Below are 17,277 nucleotides of genomic sequence, written 5' to 3'. Positions count from 1 at the left end.
ACTCAAGTGGTTGTGTAACTCAACCGTATAACGACTATGCCACATGTGTGCCGATCTTGTCACTCCATGGAACATGCCGATGGCAGCTTAGTCTGCCACGAGAAAACAATGAAGCCTCATTAGAGCCAAATCCAAATGCCTTCATACCTCCTCCAGGCCAAAGACCGATATATAAAAACACATTGTGTTTTCATCCGTCCCAGTGCCCCACTCGTTTCCATCCGTGGCATCCGAAGCAATCAATGGTTACAGTGAATGTCGTGGATTACTCACCGTTGATCCATTTGGCCTCCGGGTCGTGGACCTTGAACTCGGGCTTGAACAGATCCTCCACGGCCAGTTTGGTGTTGCTTCCAGCTTGGCTGTCAGCTGTAAAAACAAGCCATTCATTATTATGTTGCCTGACATTTTATGTAAGATGTGGGTGCCACATAGACGCGATGTTCTCTCCAGTTATCAAACATCAGTTCTATCTGGCAAGTCACTCTGTTTTTCTAGCATGCACACAGTTTGAAATCAGTCTACAGCGTTAGCTGACCTTGGGATTCACGTCCACCACTATCATTTCCATTCTCTCCCGCCATCGAAAAATAAAGTCAACCCTTAAAACGTACAACATTGGTCTTAGAAAGCTCTGTATGTCAGAGACTTAGCTTTTAAAACACAGGCAGTGCAGGTGCAGTTACTGAGACAAGTGATGCAGAAAATGACGAAGTAAAACACATTTTGACATTGATCCTGGAAAAATATAAACTATATTTTACCTTGAAATATCAATAATAGAGTCCAATATATAATTGTTCGATTTTTTTGGCTAATTAACATTTGGTATTAACATATACATGTCTGTTGGATGCAAAATGTCAAAGACATGTTTGAGGTGGTTTAGAGAGATCATTACCAACTGTAAAATATACTAAGTTCATATCATATTTTATAGCCAAATTGTAAACAACCGTAATCAAAAGGGTTTGTTTACGTCATTCATTTACATTTTAAAACTCATGTCAGTCGACGTATCAGAACACTGGCACAAACTCTCGGGCATGAAGATCATGCGTGAGCCTTGTTTACGTTAAACGACCCTAACAGGGGAAGTGTTCCCCCTTAAAAAGCTTTCTTCTCCCCATCAACGGTGGTTGTATTAGTTTTAATGAATTTGGAATTGAGATTACACTTACTCAACAGTCTGGCCCCCTAATTGAAGTCAAACAGTGACATCCTGTTTCTTTGTCGTTAGACGACCTGGAACCTTTGTCAATAGCTGCCTGCTTGACTGCACCTTCCTCCTGTTTACCTGTATATCATCCACACCTCTGCTCAGACCTTCTGCCTTTGCTTGTGAACTCATGCATCTTCACTTCTACAAGAAATCACTGAACTGTTCCTGTGTGCTCCGTTCGTCGGCATTCGGGTAATTTCCCTTGTTGCCTCGCTCACAAGCTTGGCACTTAAAGCTCCATTAATCAATATTTCTATAGCGACAATGAATCAAATATTGTGACGGGGATCCCTTACAGCGGCACGCCCACAGAGAAACATCCCCCAACGCTGCACTTGTACACAGCAACTGACTTCTTTTTAGCGGTTTGTTTGGTTTGACTTCCTGCATCGATACAGTTCAGTTTTTTAATCAAGCAGACAGATGAATGGCTACAAATATAAATATTCTCAGTGGATACATGGTTTTCATGCTTAATAAACATACATTTGTTCACATTTGTTTGGCAGACAGATGTGTTGAGTGTCCTTTTAATCCAGATTTACATAAAGGTACGTATCACACACAGAAAAACATTCTTTTCACAGAATGGCATTTCACATGTTCATTAATATGACCATTACTGGGCTAGAAACTCCTTAAGTTATTCAAATGTTGCCCCTGGAAATGTTAGATTTTTAATCGTGAAATGTTATTCCTTTAGCAGGAAGAGAACATGCCAATTGAAAGCTCCTCCTGAATAGGACAGCTGCCGATTGTGAGCAGGATAGTAGGGCCAAGTCATTTTGAATGTCAGCCAGATTGGCTTTCCTTGATAACTCCACACAGCATGTTTGTTTATGGAGGCAATGAAAGTCTAACCAACCGTGGAATACACCAGGGAAGAGTGCACTGCGTGGGCAGTGGATTGTGATGGTTTTTCATCTGTGGAACATTCAGGTTGTTCTTTCATAGCAGTGATTAATGGTATTAAAGTAGTCAAAGAATAATAAGGATTATGCTGCTGTGTGATATTCAATTTATTTTGTCTAGCCCAAAATCACATCACAAATTTGCCTCAGCGCTTTACAATCTGTTTGCATGCGACGTCCTCTGTCGCAGGACCCTCGCATCTCTATAAATGATACAGAGAGGTTCAAGGCAAGGCAAGGCAAGTTTATTTGTATTACACATTTCAACAACAAGGTAATTCAAAGTGCTTCACATAAAACCATTAAAAGCATCAAAACACAAGGCAAAAGAAAAGGAGATTTAAAAACAATTAAAGAAACAGTGTAAGAAATAAAATTCAGTCGTGAAATGCAGGAAATTGATTAATATATGAATTGAATGTGGTTCAATTAAAGGCAGCAGCAAACAGAACGGTCTTCAATCTTGATTAAAATGAGCTGAGGGTCTCAGCAGACCTGCAGCCCCTCAAGGTCTGAGGGGCTCTCACATGTCACAACACAGTGAGTTATGAGTGGTGGGGGTACATCTAGCACAACCAGGCGGCAACCTCCGGGTCTGAAAAGTGAAGCCAATGCAGAAGTGCATTGAACTTGCATTCTTTCTAACGGCCATCAGGGGGCGACTCCTCTGGTTGAGAGTTGTCCGTGTTTTGGTCTTACGACTTTAACCCTTTCACAGTGTTTTCAGTTTATGACAGTTAATTGTAACATTTTGGTCACCTAAAAATGTCTTGGTCAGAGTTCAGTTGTACTCAGACTGTATAGGAAGTGGACGTAGACATCGTGGTGTCACCCATTGGTTTGTGGGCTGCCATTTTGAAGTTTAAAGTATAGCTTTTTTTTGCAACCGGTGAAGGGAAGTGATCATATTTGGACTGCGGAGGAGTGACGTAGAGACGCAGTATACAACTCTGGTAATGGTAGAGACCTGTCAATCACAAGGTAGCCCCGCCCTAAAGCATCCCCTGCTTTATGGTCTATCTGACTCTAAATGCACCATCATTTACTAAATGAACATCATGCTGTATTGAAGAAGACTTGAAACTGGAGATTGACACCAATAACTCATGTTCACAATGTTTACTGACTATTCTATTATAGTATCGCAACCAGAGGAGTCACCTCCTGGTGGCCATTTGAAAGAATGCTCGTTTAAGAAACTTTCGCAGTGGCTTCATCCTCATGTTACTTCTAGTTGCAAAAAACAATATGGCGATGGCTTGAAATCAAGATGGCAACAGCCAATATGCTGAACCCAAAATCCACAAACCCATGGATGATGTCACTGTGACGACGTTCAGTTGCTTTAATGCAGTCTATGGGCATAGCAGTGGGCACTGGTGTTAAAACATCCTCGGTATTGTGCACACATAATATTTTCATCAATATTCATCATCCACATGTAAATATGTTTTTCAAGATGCATCAATCAGTTGTTTTTTGGGAGGGGGTTGCTCTGTTTTATTTTCGGCTTTTTTTGCTTTTTGGTGGCAGAACATATCACTTACATTTGACATATTATTGCTTTTTCAAGTCTACATGGCTAACATGTTAAACTGTACACGTCCCACAGACACAGAGCAACATTAGCATTCATTTGGAGTTGTGTTTCCAGCAACCTGACAAATGTAGGTCCAATGTTCACACTCCTTTGTGTCGTGTGGTGCTGGTCGGGTAGAGTGGGATGATCAAAGGCTTTTCACTCAAAACAGCTACAAACAGCGCTGATGGGGCAGTGCGACCGTACCCAAGATTAACAGAGTCCATACAACACGAACAACGAGCTGAAAGAAGCTAAAATGTTTGAACAGATGGTGATTCTCTGTGGGTTCAATAATGGATCATTTGATCCATTGTTCATATAAAACCAGACAGACAGAGAGGTGGTGTAGAAAATCCACTACTCTTCTTTTACTGTGTTGAGCAAGTCTGTCATCTTCTGATATTCTACCAAAGTCGTCCTCTGCAGTCTTTTGGAGGACTGAACCATACTGACTCTCTTCGGGTGAAGGATAATCTGTTGATCCATCCGCATTTAACAACCAAGAATTTGAAACATAACTTTTAGAGCATAATGAAATACTTAAATCTGCATAGATGTTTTTGGGTCAAATGGTAGCAGCTGAACAAGTTGATGAGAACAGACTTTGACCCTAAAACCAAACAATAAACTGAAGGAAGCAAAAACGCTTGGTAGAGCTGAAGTGAACGGAAGAGTTATGTGATCATTTTCTGTGCAGCAACAGCTTTTGCATCTCAGTTATTAGATCTGGTCAGAATTTAATTTTGAAACACTCAAATAACTAACATTGTCAACAGAATGTGAGGAGTTTACAGTGTTGGATGTCATGTCAAAGACATCTATGCATTGGGTTGCAGAGATTGACTGAAATGAGCATGCTAACCAGCTAGCCCCGTCCTGTCTTGTAATACCGCTTGTATCTAGAGAGGAGACACTGAGTCACTGTTGCATCCATCCTGAGTCCACCGGGAGAGGACAAAGAAGTAGAGCTGCCCCGAGGACGAGAAAACGCCTCGTCCTCCCCGTCGGCGGGAGGCTACATAACCAAGAGTAAAGCGAGCCGACGGTACGGGAGATGGATGGACCTTCTGTTAGCAGTTAGCTTGAATTCAACCAGTGCAAACCCCAGCACCTTGGGTCTGATCCTGGGGGACTGCCCCGACTCCCCACCAGATCAGATGTTGCCGTCGCACAGGTTAGACCCAGTGCGCCACCAGCCGGCTGTGCTGGGGTTTTCCGAGCCAACACAGCCACCAACTGAAGCTCCATTCCCCGGAGTCATGGCTCGCTGCCCTTCCAGCAGAGAAGTCCCCTGCCAGCGGGGAGCATGAGACGAAGGCATGTTTCTCGTTTCTACCACTTTGGATTTAATCCATGAAACAAACTATCAAAACTCATGTAAACTGTAAGCCGACGACACACATGAAGATCATAACCAGAGATTATTCTCAGAGTTTCAGCAGTTTACTTGAATTTCCCGTGTGTGTGTGTGTGTGTGTGTCTCATCACCCCACACATATATAATCCCATTCTTTCCCTGTTCTGGTAGTCAGATCGTCCTTGTTCGTTCCCTTGTCTGCCCCTGCATGTCTCCCTTGTGTTTTCGCCGTGCGCCAGCGTTTGTTCCTTTCCCTTTGTTTTGTGATTTGGGATATTTTTGCCCGCTCTGTTGGAGTCGCTTTCAGTTTGTGTTCATGACTTTTTAAGTAAAAACCTTATTTTTCAACTTCACCTCGTGTCTGTGCATGAGTCTCAGATCTGCCCCTCGGACGTGACATGCTGTTAGTTATTAGTTGGCTTTTTTATTTATAAAAATGCTTCAGTGAAATGCTGCCTCCTATTTCTCTGAAGCATGTGGCTAGAGATTACACAGTGCACCTCTTAATAAATCTTGAAAAGAGCAGTTTAGTTATTTTTGCATGGTATGTCTTGTGAACTTTTAGGGTTTGAAAGTCTTTGAAGGTGAAGCAACAATGGCCACTGGAACACTGTAAAACAGGGACTCTTGACAAGAGCTAATCACAGGACCTTTGAGACAGCAGGGCACAATCACAGCTGAGTGTTACCTGGTGTGAGGAGGATGACAGACATGGTGATTAGGGAGCAGACCACCAAGATGACCAGCAGAGCGATGGCAATGCCTTTCCAGTTCCTCTGAGGAGGACTCCCCCCACCCAGGTCCTGTAGAACGGGAGAAATGGAGGTGAGAGTGGAACAGCAAACACAAAGACTTCCCCGGCTGACTAGGCTTTGAATACAAATGAGTCTTTTTCACATTGCTTAGGTTTAACAGTTTTGACGTTTACCAATTTGATTTGTTGACACAAAAATGAAATGTAAAAAGCTAGATATTTGTTCAGAGGCCAATATGAAAGCTAAATCACTGAGAGGCTTGGCAACGCAGGTCCATCCCGATGATCACATATTGCACACAACTGCAGCACACGGCGGTGCTGCTCACAATACCTATTAACAACGGTCACATTGAGGCTTTGTATTTTCAATTCCCTCCCCGGTGAAGGATTTGCTATGAAGGGCTTTGCATGAGCCACACTGTAAGCCGGAAATGTGAAACTCGCTATATCGGTGCTGAAGTGCTTAGTATTTGCATGTTTCTATCATTGCTCGGCCAACCTATCCTTTGAGTCACACATCCTGACCTGTGGAACACACATACTTTCTGCTGAGGCCAAGAGTCATACTTTCCGAGTTTGGCAGGTAAGGAACACAGCAGCCATTTCCATTCAAGGGCTCAGTCTGTCAAACTGACTGTCAAGAGACTTGGTTGGTGCAATGTTAGGCGCAATGGAAGTCAAGACGGCGGCTGGCTAACGTAACCGCAGTTTCACAAGCGCTTTGGAGAATTATGCTGGCCTTCAACTTATGTAAAAGTGAGAAAAGGTTCTCTAGAGACCATGTTTGGTTTGTCCGTTCTGGGCGACTGTAGAAACACGGCGATGCAACATTGCGGACTATGTGAAGAACAACTAACCTGATTTCAAAAAATACATGGCAGTTGATTGGATGAACCAGCCGTCAATCAAACTGTTGCGTAAGTGGGTCAGGAGGAGAGTGAAAAACGTCTTTTCCATGAAGAAAAAGTCTCCAGTTCTGATAGAACTGATGCTGTGGTGACCCTCAGACAGATTATGTTTGGCAGGTTAGGAATACAGCAGCCATTTGCATTCAAGGGCTCCATCTGTCAAACTGGCTGCAGAAAGATTTGGCTCCAGCAATCTCAGTGACCGCAAAGTACACTGAGTGATATTATCTACAGTGAAATCCAGGAGAGTTTGTGAAAGAGTCCTGGTATTAGAGTCTTAAACGGGGTCTTCCACCACATCTGCTGCCTCTGATAAGATGCATTAAGCCTCCCGCCTATACATTTCTCTTCACCGCAGCTTCTCCTGCCCTCAATTACTCACAAAACCCTGCCGGTGAAATACAGTGATCACTGACCACCAACCCACTACTGCATCTTGATTGGCTGGAGGGGAGGCGGAACTAAATGATTGCGAATTAGAGTTGGGTTCAGCATCCGTCTCGCACTTTCTCTGAAATCCTTTTTTCGAAATACTTGGTGGTTTAAAAGCATTGAAGCTCACTTTTTCATCAACTGATGAGTCAATTGTGAATGAAGTACATCCAGTTATTTTTTTTTCTCAGACCATATAGTTATAGAACTTTGGCTGTTTAGTGACAATTTTCTACTAACTTTCTTGTACTGGCTAACAGTTGGACATGAAGCATTAGAGTACATTTCATTTGTACGGTCACCATAATCGCAGACACATGGATGCAGTGTTACGTTATTCACAGCCCCCGCCGGACTCATGAGACCGCTCTATTATCAGGTCTTGGGCCGCTGCTCATTTCATTAATACCACAAAAAACTGACGTGTCCTTGAAAACTGACAGCAACTCTAAATTGCCTTTGTGCCTCCATGCATAAGATTCTTACTCCCTCTCTTTTTCACTTTCTCTCATTTTTCCTCCCCAAATTTTCTATCTAGCCACATTTGAATCATCAGCCTCAGTTTATTAACTCAATTATGAGCAACAATAGAACCACTAAGAGAATTTTGACCGCCGAGTCTCACCATTACCATTATTATAAATCTTACAAACCTATTAGAAGAAATGGGACCGCAATCCTTTATCAAACTCATTGGACCCTCATCATAAGTAAATCTATGTAGACTAGAGGACAAGCCGAGGCCTTGATGAGCTATATTTCTTTTGGAAAGTGTATTTCTTGCAGAGAACCGAGTAGAAATGGGGAGAGGGAGAGATGCAACAAAGGTTCCCGTAACATTGCAGTTATATGCCATGTGCTGTAATCATTCTGCTACCAAGAAGCTCGCTTCATGAGCTCTTTTACAAATTTTAACTGGTAAGCATTAGACAGTTTCAGACAAAATCCTCATGTCGAACAAACAAAGCTAAAATAGCTAAAGAGTATTTCCAGGACCTTTGCTCTCTTATATAAAGTGTGACATTTAGTGGCATCCAGAGGTGTGGTTGCAGGTTGCATCCAACTACCCCTTCCGTTCACCTCTTTTTTTCCAAGATAGCGCCACGGTAAAGCCATTCGCCTTGGTCAGAGGCCATCCTAGGCCATAATACTACGGTGGCCTTCAGGTAACGAAAAAAACAACCCGCGAAAAGCTCTCACTGGAACCAGTGTTCGGTTTGTCCATTCTGGGCTACTGTAGAGACACCGTGTGTGCTCCGTGTGAAGATGTAACGGCTTATTCTACGATAAGGAAAAGACAATTCTCGGTTTTGCATAATTATACTACATGATAATGAAAATGATATTCTATTTCTGCAAATAAATGCCCTGCAGTTTTACACACTAGACCTTCCACATTAAGTGTAATAATAAATGATGTAAATAATATGCTCTATACTTGTATGCTTATATTGAGGAGTTGTGAGGTCACATGTAAGTAGGTCAAATACTCCGAGCAGGGCATTCCGGCGCCTGCTCGCACGATAGAAACAGATACTGTGACTCTGGAAGGACACACCTGCTTAAACCACCAGATTAGGGCGGAAACCGCCATCTTAGAGTCGGAGAAGAGCTCTCTTATCTATTCACACAGAGACTTCTGAAATAGCTTAGAATTTCACCCTTTCTGCACCTCTAGTGTTAACAACATGCATTCACACTGATGACGCAGCGAAGGAGGATCCATCGTGAGCCAGTGTGGGTGAAGATGCCCAGTGCTCCAACGAGGCTCTCTGAAAGCTAGAAACAGAGCCGCCTCCTACTTTGTATTCCACCAATAGGTTCCCATCAGGAAAACCTATAACCTATGATGCGCACTCTGTCTAAGCGCCTTTTTCCTTTTTTCCTACTCCTACAGAGTAGAGATTAGGCCACGTGCACGTTTGACTGCTGGGCATAATACTTCTGTTACAAATAAATGTTATTGCTTGAATTGAGCTAAACGCCTCGATCTCAGTCTGTTCACCCGAGTTTCCTCCTCAACATGAGCACATCGTTATTTCTTAAGAAAGAAAAATACAATAGGTTTCATCTCTACTACACATATGGCAACACCCAACCTAATGCAAACAACTGAGTCATGCGCTATAACTCAAATCAGTACCCAAAGAGCATTTCATTTCTCCTCTAGCCAGTTTTCCATTTGATTATCTATCAGCATGTCATTTGCTTTCTAAATGTGTTAATTTACACAAGTATGTGCTACAGAGGGACGAGAAAGCATGTGGCTTCCTTTTTATTCGGCTGAAAGCAAAAGTAGACAACGGCCTTTTCCTTTATCCACCAATGCTCCTCTACCACTCGTAACCATATTTAATACCACACAAGGAGTCTCACAGTTATTGGAGTGGTTACGTGCTTAGCCATCCAATTCTTAACAAAACCCAGCTGACTCGTGTCAACGCAGTACCTTGACGCGAGTAGCTTTTTATGCAATAGTGACAATTTAGGAGTTGTTCAATGGTATGTTATTTGTGTTAGGCTAATCAGGCCCTGAATCAAAGTGTCAAGACAGGGATACAAATTGGTTTCAGCCTGCACCTAACTTCCTTCAAGAAAGCAAACAAGCCTGTAGCGTATATTTGTAATTGTATAGTATTCAATCACTTCTCAATTTAAAAGAACACCTTCTTCGCTTTTTGTCATGTTGGTATAAAACAATCAGCAGGCTGCACTTTGGTTGCAACAGTTGGTTGGCACTTCGAAGAGCAGAGGGATTTGTTAATAGAAGACTGTGGCTCAGTGGTAGAGCAGGGTCGTCCCTCAATCAGAGGATTGGCGGTTCGATCTCTGGCGCCGCTAGTGCATGTGGATGTGCCCTTGGACAAGACACTTGACCCCAAAACTGCTCCCGTAGGCTGAGTGTGAATGGGTATGAATGTTAGTTAGTTCTGATGGGCAGGTGGCACCTTGCATGGTAACTCCTGCTATCTGTGTATGAATGGGTGTGAATGGGTGAATGATGACATGTAGTGTTAAAGCGCTTTGAGTGGTCGGAAAAATAGAAAAGCGCGATACAAGTACAAACCTTTTGCCATTGGCTAAAAGTATTCCAACTGTTGCTCTAAGTGGTCTTCAAAACACCTACTTCTGTGGCTTTTATGCTCAGAGGCAATGTCTTTTTTCGCCCTCTCATGAAGTTAATCTCCAAAGGCAGACATCGCGCAAAACAAGCCTTCTACATGTTTTCATCCTATTGATCAAGATCAGTTTCACTTATGAGCTTTCTGGTTCCGCACAAAGTGTATAGAGTAGAGCTACAGTGGTCTGGGGAAATAAAATAAATATAGCAATCAATAAAAAAACTTTTCTTTTTTATCTATTGAATTTCTGATATTAGTCCATCTGGTGAGCGGGCTGCTATAAGCTCACCAGGAGCTGTGCTGCTGAGAGGACAGCTTTGACTTCATGGAGGTCGATGTTTGAGAAGCGCTTCTACACCACTGACGGTCTCACTTCGGATGTGAATTCCCAGGAAACGTTTTTCCCCCGTCTCTGCACTGACTCTCACACACCGAGGCATAGGCTCCGACTTATGTTTCTGCAGGTGGGTGATCAAAACATTCGAATGCCCCACCCACATGCCTTAGACAAGCCTTGGGAAATATACAGCGACAACCGACACACACATGCACAATTGACATATTTACAGGGATTGGAGATCAAACGTTTACAGATACACACAATGACTGAACGGAAAGTAATGACTAATGCCACCGAAATGATTTAGTAACAAGGCTCTCGTCATATGAACATAAATCATATGCATAAAAAACAAAACACTACGTTACAGCAGTACAGTCATGAAGACAGCAGCATAGAGGCCCACCTATAGAGTGCTGCAGAATTGAGTCATAAAACCCTGAAATGTTGGTTTTTTTGGTCGTGGGTGCTCGGCCCCTCTGTTCGCCGATCAACTGTGTTACAACAATTAAAGGAAAATAATGAAAATACTTCATGCCTGAATGTGTAAAAATTAGTGCTGGGCAAGTTAACGCATTAATTAATGAACGCTGACAATTATATTGTCACGCGTTGATGCAGTTTTTTATTTATTTATTGTTAAGCGACATTTTTTAATACAAGAAGCAGGCAGCAAGCAATGAACAGCTGCGTTCGTGTGGCGTCACTTCCTTCTCCTCCCCCCCCCCCTCCCCGGGTCGGGAACCCCTTCTCCACTCTCCGTCACCGTCCTTCACTCTTGTCTCACAAACACACACACGAGCACGATCGTCTCGTTACAGATCAAACGTGACTGTTGTGAAGTGGAGCTTCTAGTGAGGACCAAGACACGTCTTGTTTGAACGGAATACTTTACTGTCTGAACTGCAGTATTACCAGTGGTGGGCCATCGGGGCCTGCAAGGCCTTCTCTTCTGGCCTAAACAGAATCACAAAGCTGTCTATTTTATGATTAAATAATTTTTCTTATACACTACATGTATTATAATTTATAAAAATATTTTTCCCATTATCTTATTTTCTCATTGCACAGCTCCTGTCTTCCTCAGTTGCTCTGCTTCCAGTGCAGCTTGTTTTAAGTGGAACTTTTATCCGTGCAGATTAAAGTAAATGGAGACGATATTGTTGATTGTCAGTGTTCAACCAATCAGATCTTTAGTTTGACATGTTGGGCGTATTCTTTGACGTATCGGAGCCTTCGAGCCGGCCTATGACGTCAGCATTACATGCCGCTCAGTGTCTGCTGCGAGGTGCAGAGTGTGCTGTGATTGGTCAGTGGGCGAGCACGAGACTATCGTGAAACGAAACTTAACAGCAGAGGCTGTCGGGTAGTGAATCACATCGCGTGATGCAGCTCAGCCAATCAAATATGGGCATTCTGACCCGAGTAAGATGTACCACACCATGACACAGGGTCTGAGGGGAGGAAAGACATTGCAGAGCAATACGTTCAACGTTCAAGTTGTGAAAGCAAAATCCTATGATAATCTCTTTGGGTCACGGCTTGTCATTAAGGAATGATGGCGGATCCCACAGCCAGACCAGCTGAGAACATTATACTTTCCTGAATTTAGGCTTTTGCATTTTCTAAATGCTCTAGCATTATTCAAACGACTCGTACGGAACGGTTTAAAACGAAGATGTACATAGTTACAACCTTAGAAATGAATAATAGCTGTTGCGCCATAATGTGGTTTTTAAGGTGGTATTTCAGCTGCAGGACAGCAGTGAAGGCCCAGGTATAAAATGCACGGCCCGCCACTGAGTGTTACAGTGAACACAACGCGCTATTGCACCCGACATGTGGTTTTCTACGTATCAACATTGTTAGCGTCAAGAACACGTACCATTCTACTTCCAATTAAATCATGCAATCAAACAATTTACAACAGTGACCATATTAAAATACATATTGTCGAGTTTTTAAAGTGTTTTGTTTATAATATGTACAATAAGCATCATTTAGTTATCGCTACTGAGAATTTAACAAACATGACGTAGATATGTTTGCAGTTTTCAAGGTGTATATTTAAATTGCATCTATTACACACATGAAGATAAAGTTATGAACAGTGGCTGAATATCTATTATCAGAATCACAACTGTATAACTGCTACTGTGTGAAGGGAATACTGCTGTTTAAAGTGTTTGCAAACCAACTGTTATTGACCTTTTGTTCATATAGCAGTACTTTCAAGATAAAAGTGCGCAATACACTACTTTTGAATTCATTATTGAACTTTGCCATAACAATGCGATTAATCACAATTAAATATTTTAATCGTTGACCAGCACCAGTAAAAATGTATTAAATTGCCTCTTATTTCACTTCCATCCGTTATTATTTAATTGTTCAACCACAGACAACAATTAGAAGCCTCATTTAATTAAACTGTAATTCTACCTGACTCTCTGGAACACATGCCATCACACTCAATCTATTATTCATCAGTTCAAGTAAACCACGGAAAATAATGGGATACATTTGTTGTTAGGGGCATAGCTGAGTGAAGAGTGATGATAGTGCCATCAGGGTTAGTCAGAGGACACGCTATAACTGTCTTCACACTGAGTGGTGGTTGCAATGACTAGTAAAACTATCTTCTTCTGTAAGTATCATATGCATGATTCAAATCATGCAATTTTTTCCCACAATTTCCGTTTCTGTTCAATAATCAATGTCTGGAAGGCATTTAAATGAGAGCGGCAAGCAATTGAGGAAAACCTCCCCAGATTGCCACAAAGCAGTCCCTCGGCAATCATATGGCTTAGTTGCGCTATCGGAGGCCATTTTCTATAATCACATCGTCTGTCTTTAAAATGGAAAGGATTGCCTTCAAAACCGAGAGAGAACCCCAATACGAAAAAACACATTATCACAGGAAGCCGACAACGAGAGCAGAGCGGAGCACCAAAGAGGCTGATTCCTGCTTGATTACACTGACTGAAGATGTACCTTACAGTATATTTATAGAACCTATGCTGTATTCATTGTATGATCAGTCTGCATTTGGCATTGCATTGTGATACTCGTTCGGTGTTTTTTTTACTTAGTCAGACAGTGCGTGTTTAAAGGCCCAGTGAAACGGGTTCAAAGCATCTTTATCTTCTGTACTGTGAGTATTCTTCAGTGAAATGGAATAGTGGAGCCGTGTACGGTTACAAAGGTGGTTGAAATGAAATCTGACGACATGTTTCGAGTGGCGCTTCTCGGTGGGGTTAGGGTCTCGTTAGGCTGGCACACAGTGGCCGGACTTCGGAAGCAGGAGGATGGACACACAGAGTACGTGTAAACCAACCAGGTGTTTATTTCACCGACAAAAACAAACAAATACATGGCAGAAGTCTTTCAGGGACCACGGGCAGCATGTGGTCCTGGCAGCGACAGCACGAGATGTGATTATGGCAGCCTTATATAGTCTACTCATCACGGTAAGATAGGTGACTCTGCAACACGATCCCCTAATCTACAACAAATGCAATAAAATAGAGGCCTAACATTCTAAGATGAATTATCTATATGATCTCTATGGTGGTAAGACGTCACGATAGAGATCATATCCGGCCCGAATAGAGGATTCAATTTGCCTACAACCCCTCTAGTAATTACGACATGGTACCTTCCCGGAACCCTAAAATGGTGCTCTTGTACCCTGGGGACTCTTTTAGGACGAACACCCTGGAGAGGAGACACAGCAGTAAGTGCTTTGAACATGCAGGTTATTTTGACAGCACTATTAATATATTCAATCATTTTAGTTAAAGATAACTGTCACGGGAGTTCACAGATAGGACCCAAAAGCAAGACCACAGGAGACAGAAGTGAATGTTCAACAGGTTTTATTTATAGACAGGTGGGTGCAGGTGTGGAGCCCGTGGTCCGACACCCGAGTGGCAGATCGACGGTGTGAGTCCCGTGGCTCGACACCGGAGGCCTGGCAGCTTGACGGCGATTGTAGTCCGTTTAACCCCAGGCGGGTAGAGCGACAGATCGACGGTGTGAGTCCCGTGGCTCGACACTGGAGGGCTGGTGAGTTGACGGCGTGAAGTCCCGTGGCTCGATACTGGAGTCGACAGAGTGTAATCCGTAGACCACAACGAGAGCAGAGCGGCGGAGCGCATCCACAAACACAAGGAGGGCAGAGCGGCGGAGTGTAATCCACAGACACAAGGAGGGCAGAGCGGCGGAGTGTAATCCACAGACACAAGGAGGGCAGAGGATGCCACGGGGTTTCAGCCGGTTAAAGACGGTACGACCTGACACTCCCAGACTGCAGGGCCAGAGCTTATATAGTGGCAGGATACTCATTAAGGGGCCCTGAGTCTGGTGTGTCAGGCTGCAGGAGGTGATCAGCTTGAGTGTCCTCAGCCGTGCACGATTAAGGGTGCGGCCATGGGAGGTGTCTGGAGGCAGAGGACAAACACAGAGCACATGGCACACAATAACAGACAGGGGAATGACAGAGCACATGAGGAGAGGAGATCAGGGGACACACACACCGGGTCAGACAGGGATCCTGGATCCTGACAGTACCCCCCCCTTAAGGAACGGATTCCAGACGTAACACAAGACACAACACAGGGCGGGTGGAGGGGGTCCGGAGGAGGGATGTCCCCACAGCTACAAGGCCGACTAGGGTGGGCGGCGGGGGTCCGGAGGAGGGGTGACAGGATCTGACCCGCCACGGGGCCGCCGAAGAGCGTCGGCCACCGGTGCTCCGGCGGACGGCCGGGAGGGCAGAAGGGCTCCGGACACGGGTGCTCCGGCGGACGGCCGGGCGGGCGGAAGGGCTCCGGACACGGGTGCTCCGGCGGACGGCCGGGCGGGCGGAAGGGCTCCGGACACGGGTGCTCCGGCGGACGGCCGGGCGGGCGGAAGGGCTCTGGAGAATAGGATGCTGGTGCCGCAGTGGCAGGTACTGGAGGTCTCTGCTGCTCCGCGACGGCAGCGGGCACTGGAGGTCGCTGCTGCTCAGAGACGGCAGCGGGCACTGGAGGTCGCTGCTGCTCAGAGACGGCAGCGGGCACTGGAGGTCGCTGCCGCTCAGAGACGGCAACTGGAGGTCGTTGCGCCTCTGGGACGGCGGCCGGGTGTGGGAGAGGCTGCGGCACGGAGGCGGCGACAGGAACTGGAGCGGACTGCGGCGCTGAGGCGGCAGGAACTGGAGCGGGCTGCGGCGCTGAGGCGGCAGGAACTGACGCGGGCTGCGGCGTAGAGGCGGCAGCGGCAGGAACTGGCGTAGAGGTGGCAGCGGCAGGAACTGGAGCTGGCGCTGCGGCGGCAGGAACTGGAGCGGGCTGCGGCGTAGATGCGGCAGCAACTGGAGCTGGCGCTGTGGCGGCAGGAACTGGCGTAGAGGCGGCCGCGGCAGGAACTGGAGCTGGCGCTGCGGCGGGAACTGGGACTGCGGCGGCAGGAACTGGAGCTGCGGCGGCAGGAACTGGAGCTGCGGCAGTAGGAACTGGAGCTGCGGCGGCAGGAACTGGCGCTGCGGCGGCAGGAACTGGAGCTGGCCCTGCGGCGGCAGGAACTGGAGCTGCGGCGGCAGGCACTGGAGCTGCGGCGGCAGGAACTGGAGCTGCGGCGGCAGGAACTGGAGCTGGCCCTGCGGCGGCAGGAACTGGAGCTGCGGCGGCAGGAACTGGAGCTGCGGCGACAGGAACTGGCGCTGGCCCTGCGGCGGCAGGAACTGGAGCTGCGGCGGCAGGAACTGGAGCTGGCCCTGCGGCGGCAGGAACTGGAGCTGCGGCGGCAGGAACTGGAGCTGCGGCGGCAGGAACTGGAGCTGCGGCGGCAGGAACTGGAGCTGGCCCTGCGGCGGCAGGAACTGGAGCTGGCCCTGCGGCGGCAGGACCAGAGAGCGGCTCTGGCTCCGCGGCCGCGAGGTCCGGGGATAGCTGCGGCTCCGAGACCACAGCTGGGACTGGAGGTCGCTGCTGCTCCGGGACGGCAGCGGCGGGACCTGGAGGTCGCTGCTGCGCCGGGACGGCAGCGGTGGGACCTGGAGGTCGCTGCTGCTCCGGGACGGCAGCGGCGGGACCTGGAGGTCGCTGCTGCTCCGGGACGACAGCGGCGGGAACTGGAGGTTGCTGCTGCTCCGGGACGACAGCGGCGGGAACTGGAGGTCGCTGCTGCTCCGGGATGACAGCGGCGGGAACTGGAGGTCGCTGCTGCTCCGGGACGGCAGCGGCGGGAACTGGCGGTCGCTGCTCTGGGACGGCAGCGGCGGGAGCTGGAGGTCGCTGCTGATCTGGGACGGCAGCGGCGGGAACTGGAGGTCGCTGCTGCTCCGGGATGACAGCGGCGGGAACTGGAGGTCGCTGCTGATCTGGGACGGCAGCCGCGGGAGCTGGAGGTCGCTGCTGCACTGCGACGGCAGCGGCGGGACCTGGAGGTTGCTGCTGCTCCGGGACGGCAGCGGCGGGAACTGGAGGTCGCTGCTGCACTGCGACTGCCGGGACTGGAGGTCGCCACGGTATGGAGACAGCGGCGGCCGGGACTGGAGGTCGCCGCGGTATGGAGACGGCGGCGGCCGGGACTGGCGAAAGCTGTGCCGCAGAGGCGGTAGGAACCGGAGCTAGCTGCGGCGAAGAGGTGACAGGAACAG

The 17,277-nt window shown here is 46.7% G+C and overlaps 1 protein-coding gene across 1 annotated transcript in view; it reads right to left on the bottom strand.

The window, feature by feature from the left end:
* Positions 1-17,277, bottom strand: part of dpp10 (dipeptidyl peptidase like 10) — a gene marked incomplete at both ends in the record, with an annotated part of 206,742 nt that overhangs the window by 72,443 nt on the left and 117,022 nt on the right. The window contains 2 exons of the mRNA XM_079276506.1: positions 274-369; positions 5,761-5,875. Of these exons, the coding sequence (XP_079132632.1) occupies positions 274-369; positions 5,761-5,875 (211 nt within the window). The remainder of the gene's footprint in view (positions 1-273; positions 370-5,760; positions 5,876-17,277) is intronic.

This window comes from Melanostigma gelatinosum, assembly GCF_949748355.1.
Source record: "Melanostigma gelatinosum genome assembly, chromosome: 10".
Classification (NCBI taxonomy): domain Eukaryota; kingdom Metazoa; phylum Chordata; class Actinopteri; order Perciformes; family Zoarcidae; genus Melanostigma; species Melanostigma gelatinosum.
The sequence above is the reverse complement of the archived record's forward strand: the minus strand, read 5'-3'. Positions and strand labels throughout refer to the sequence as shown.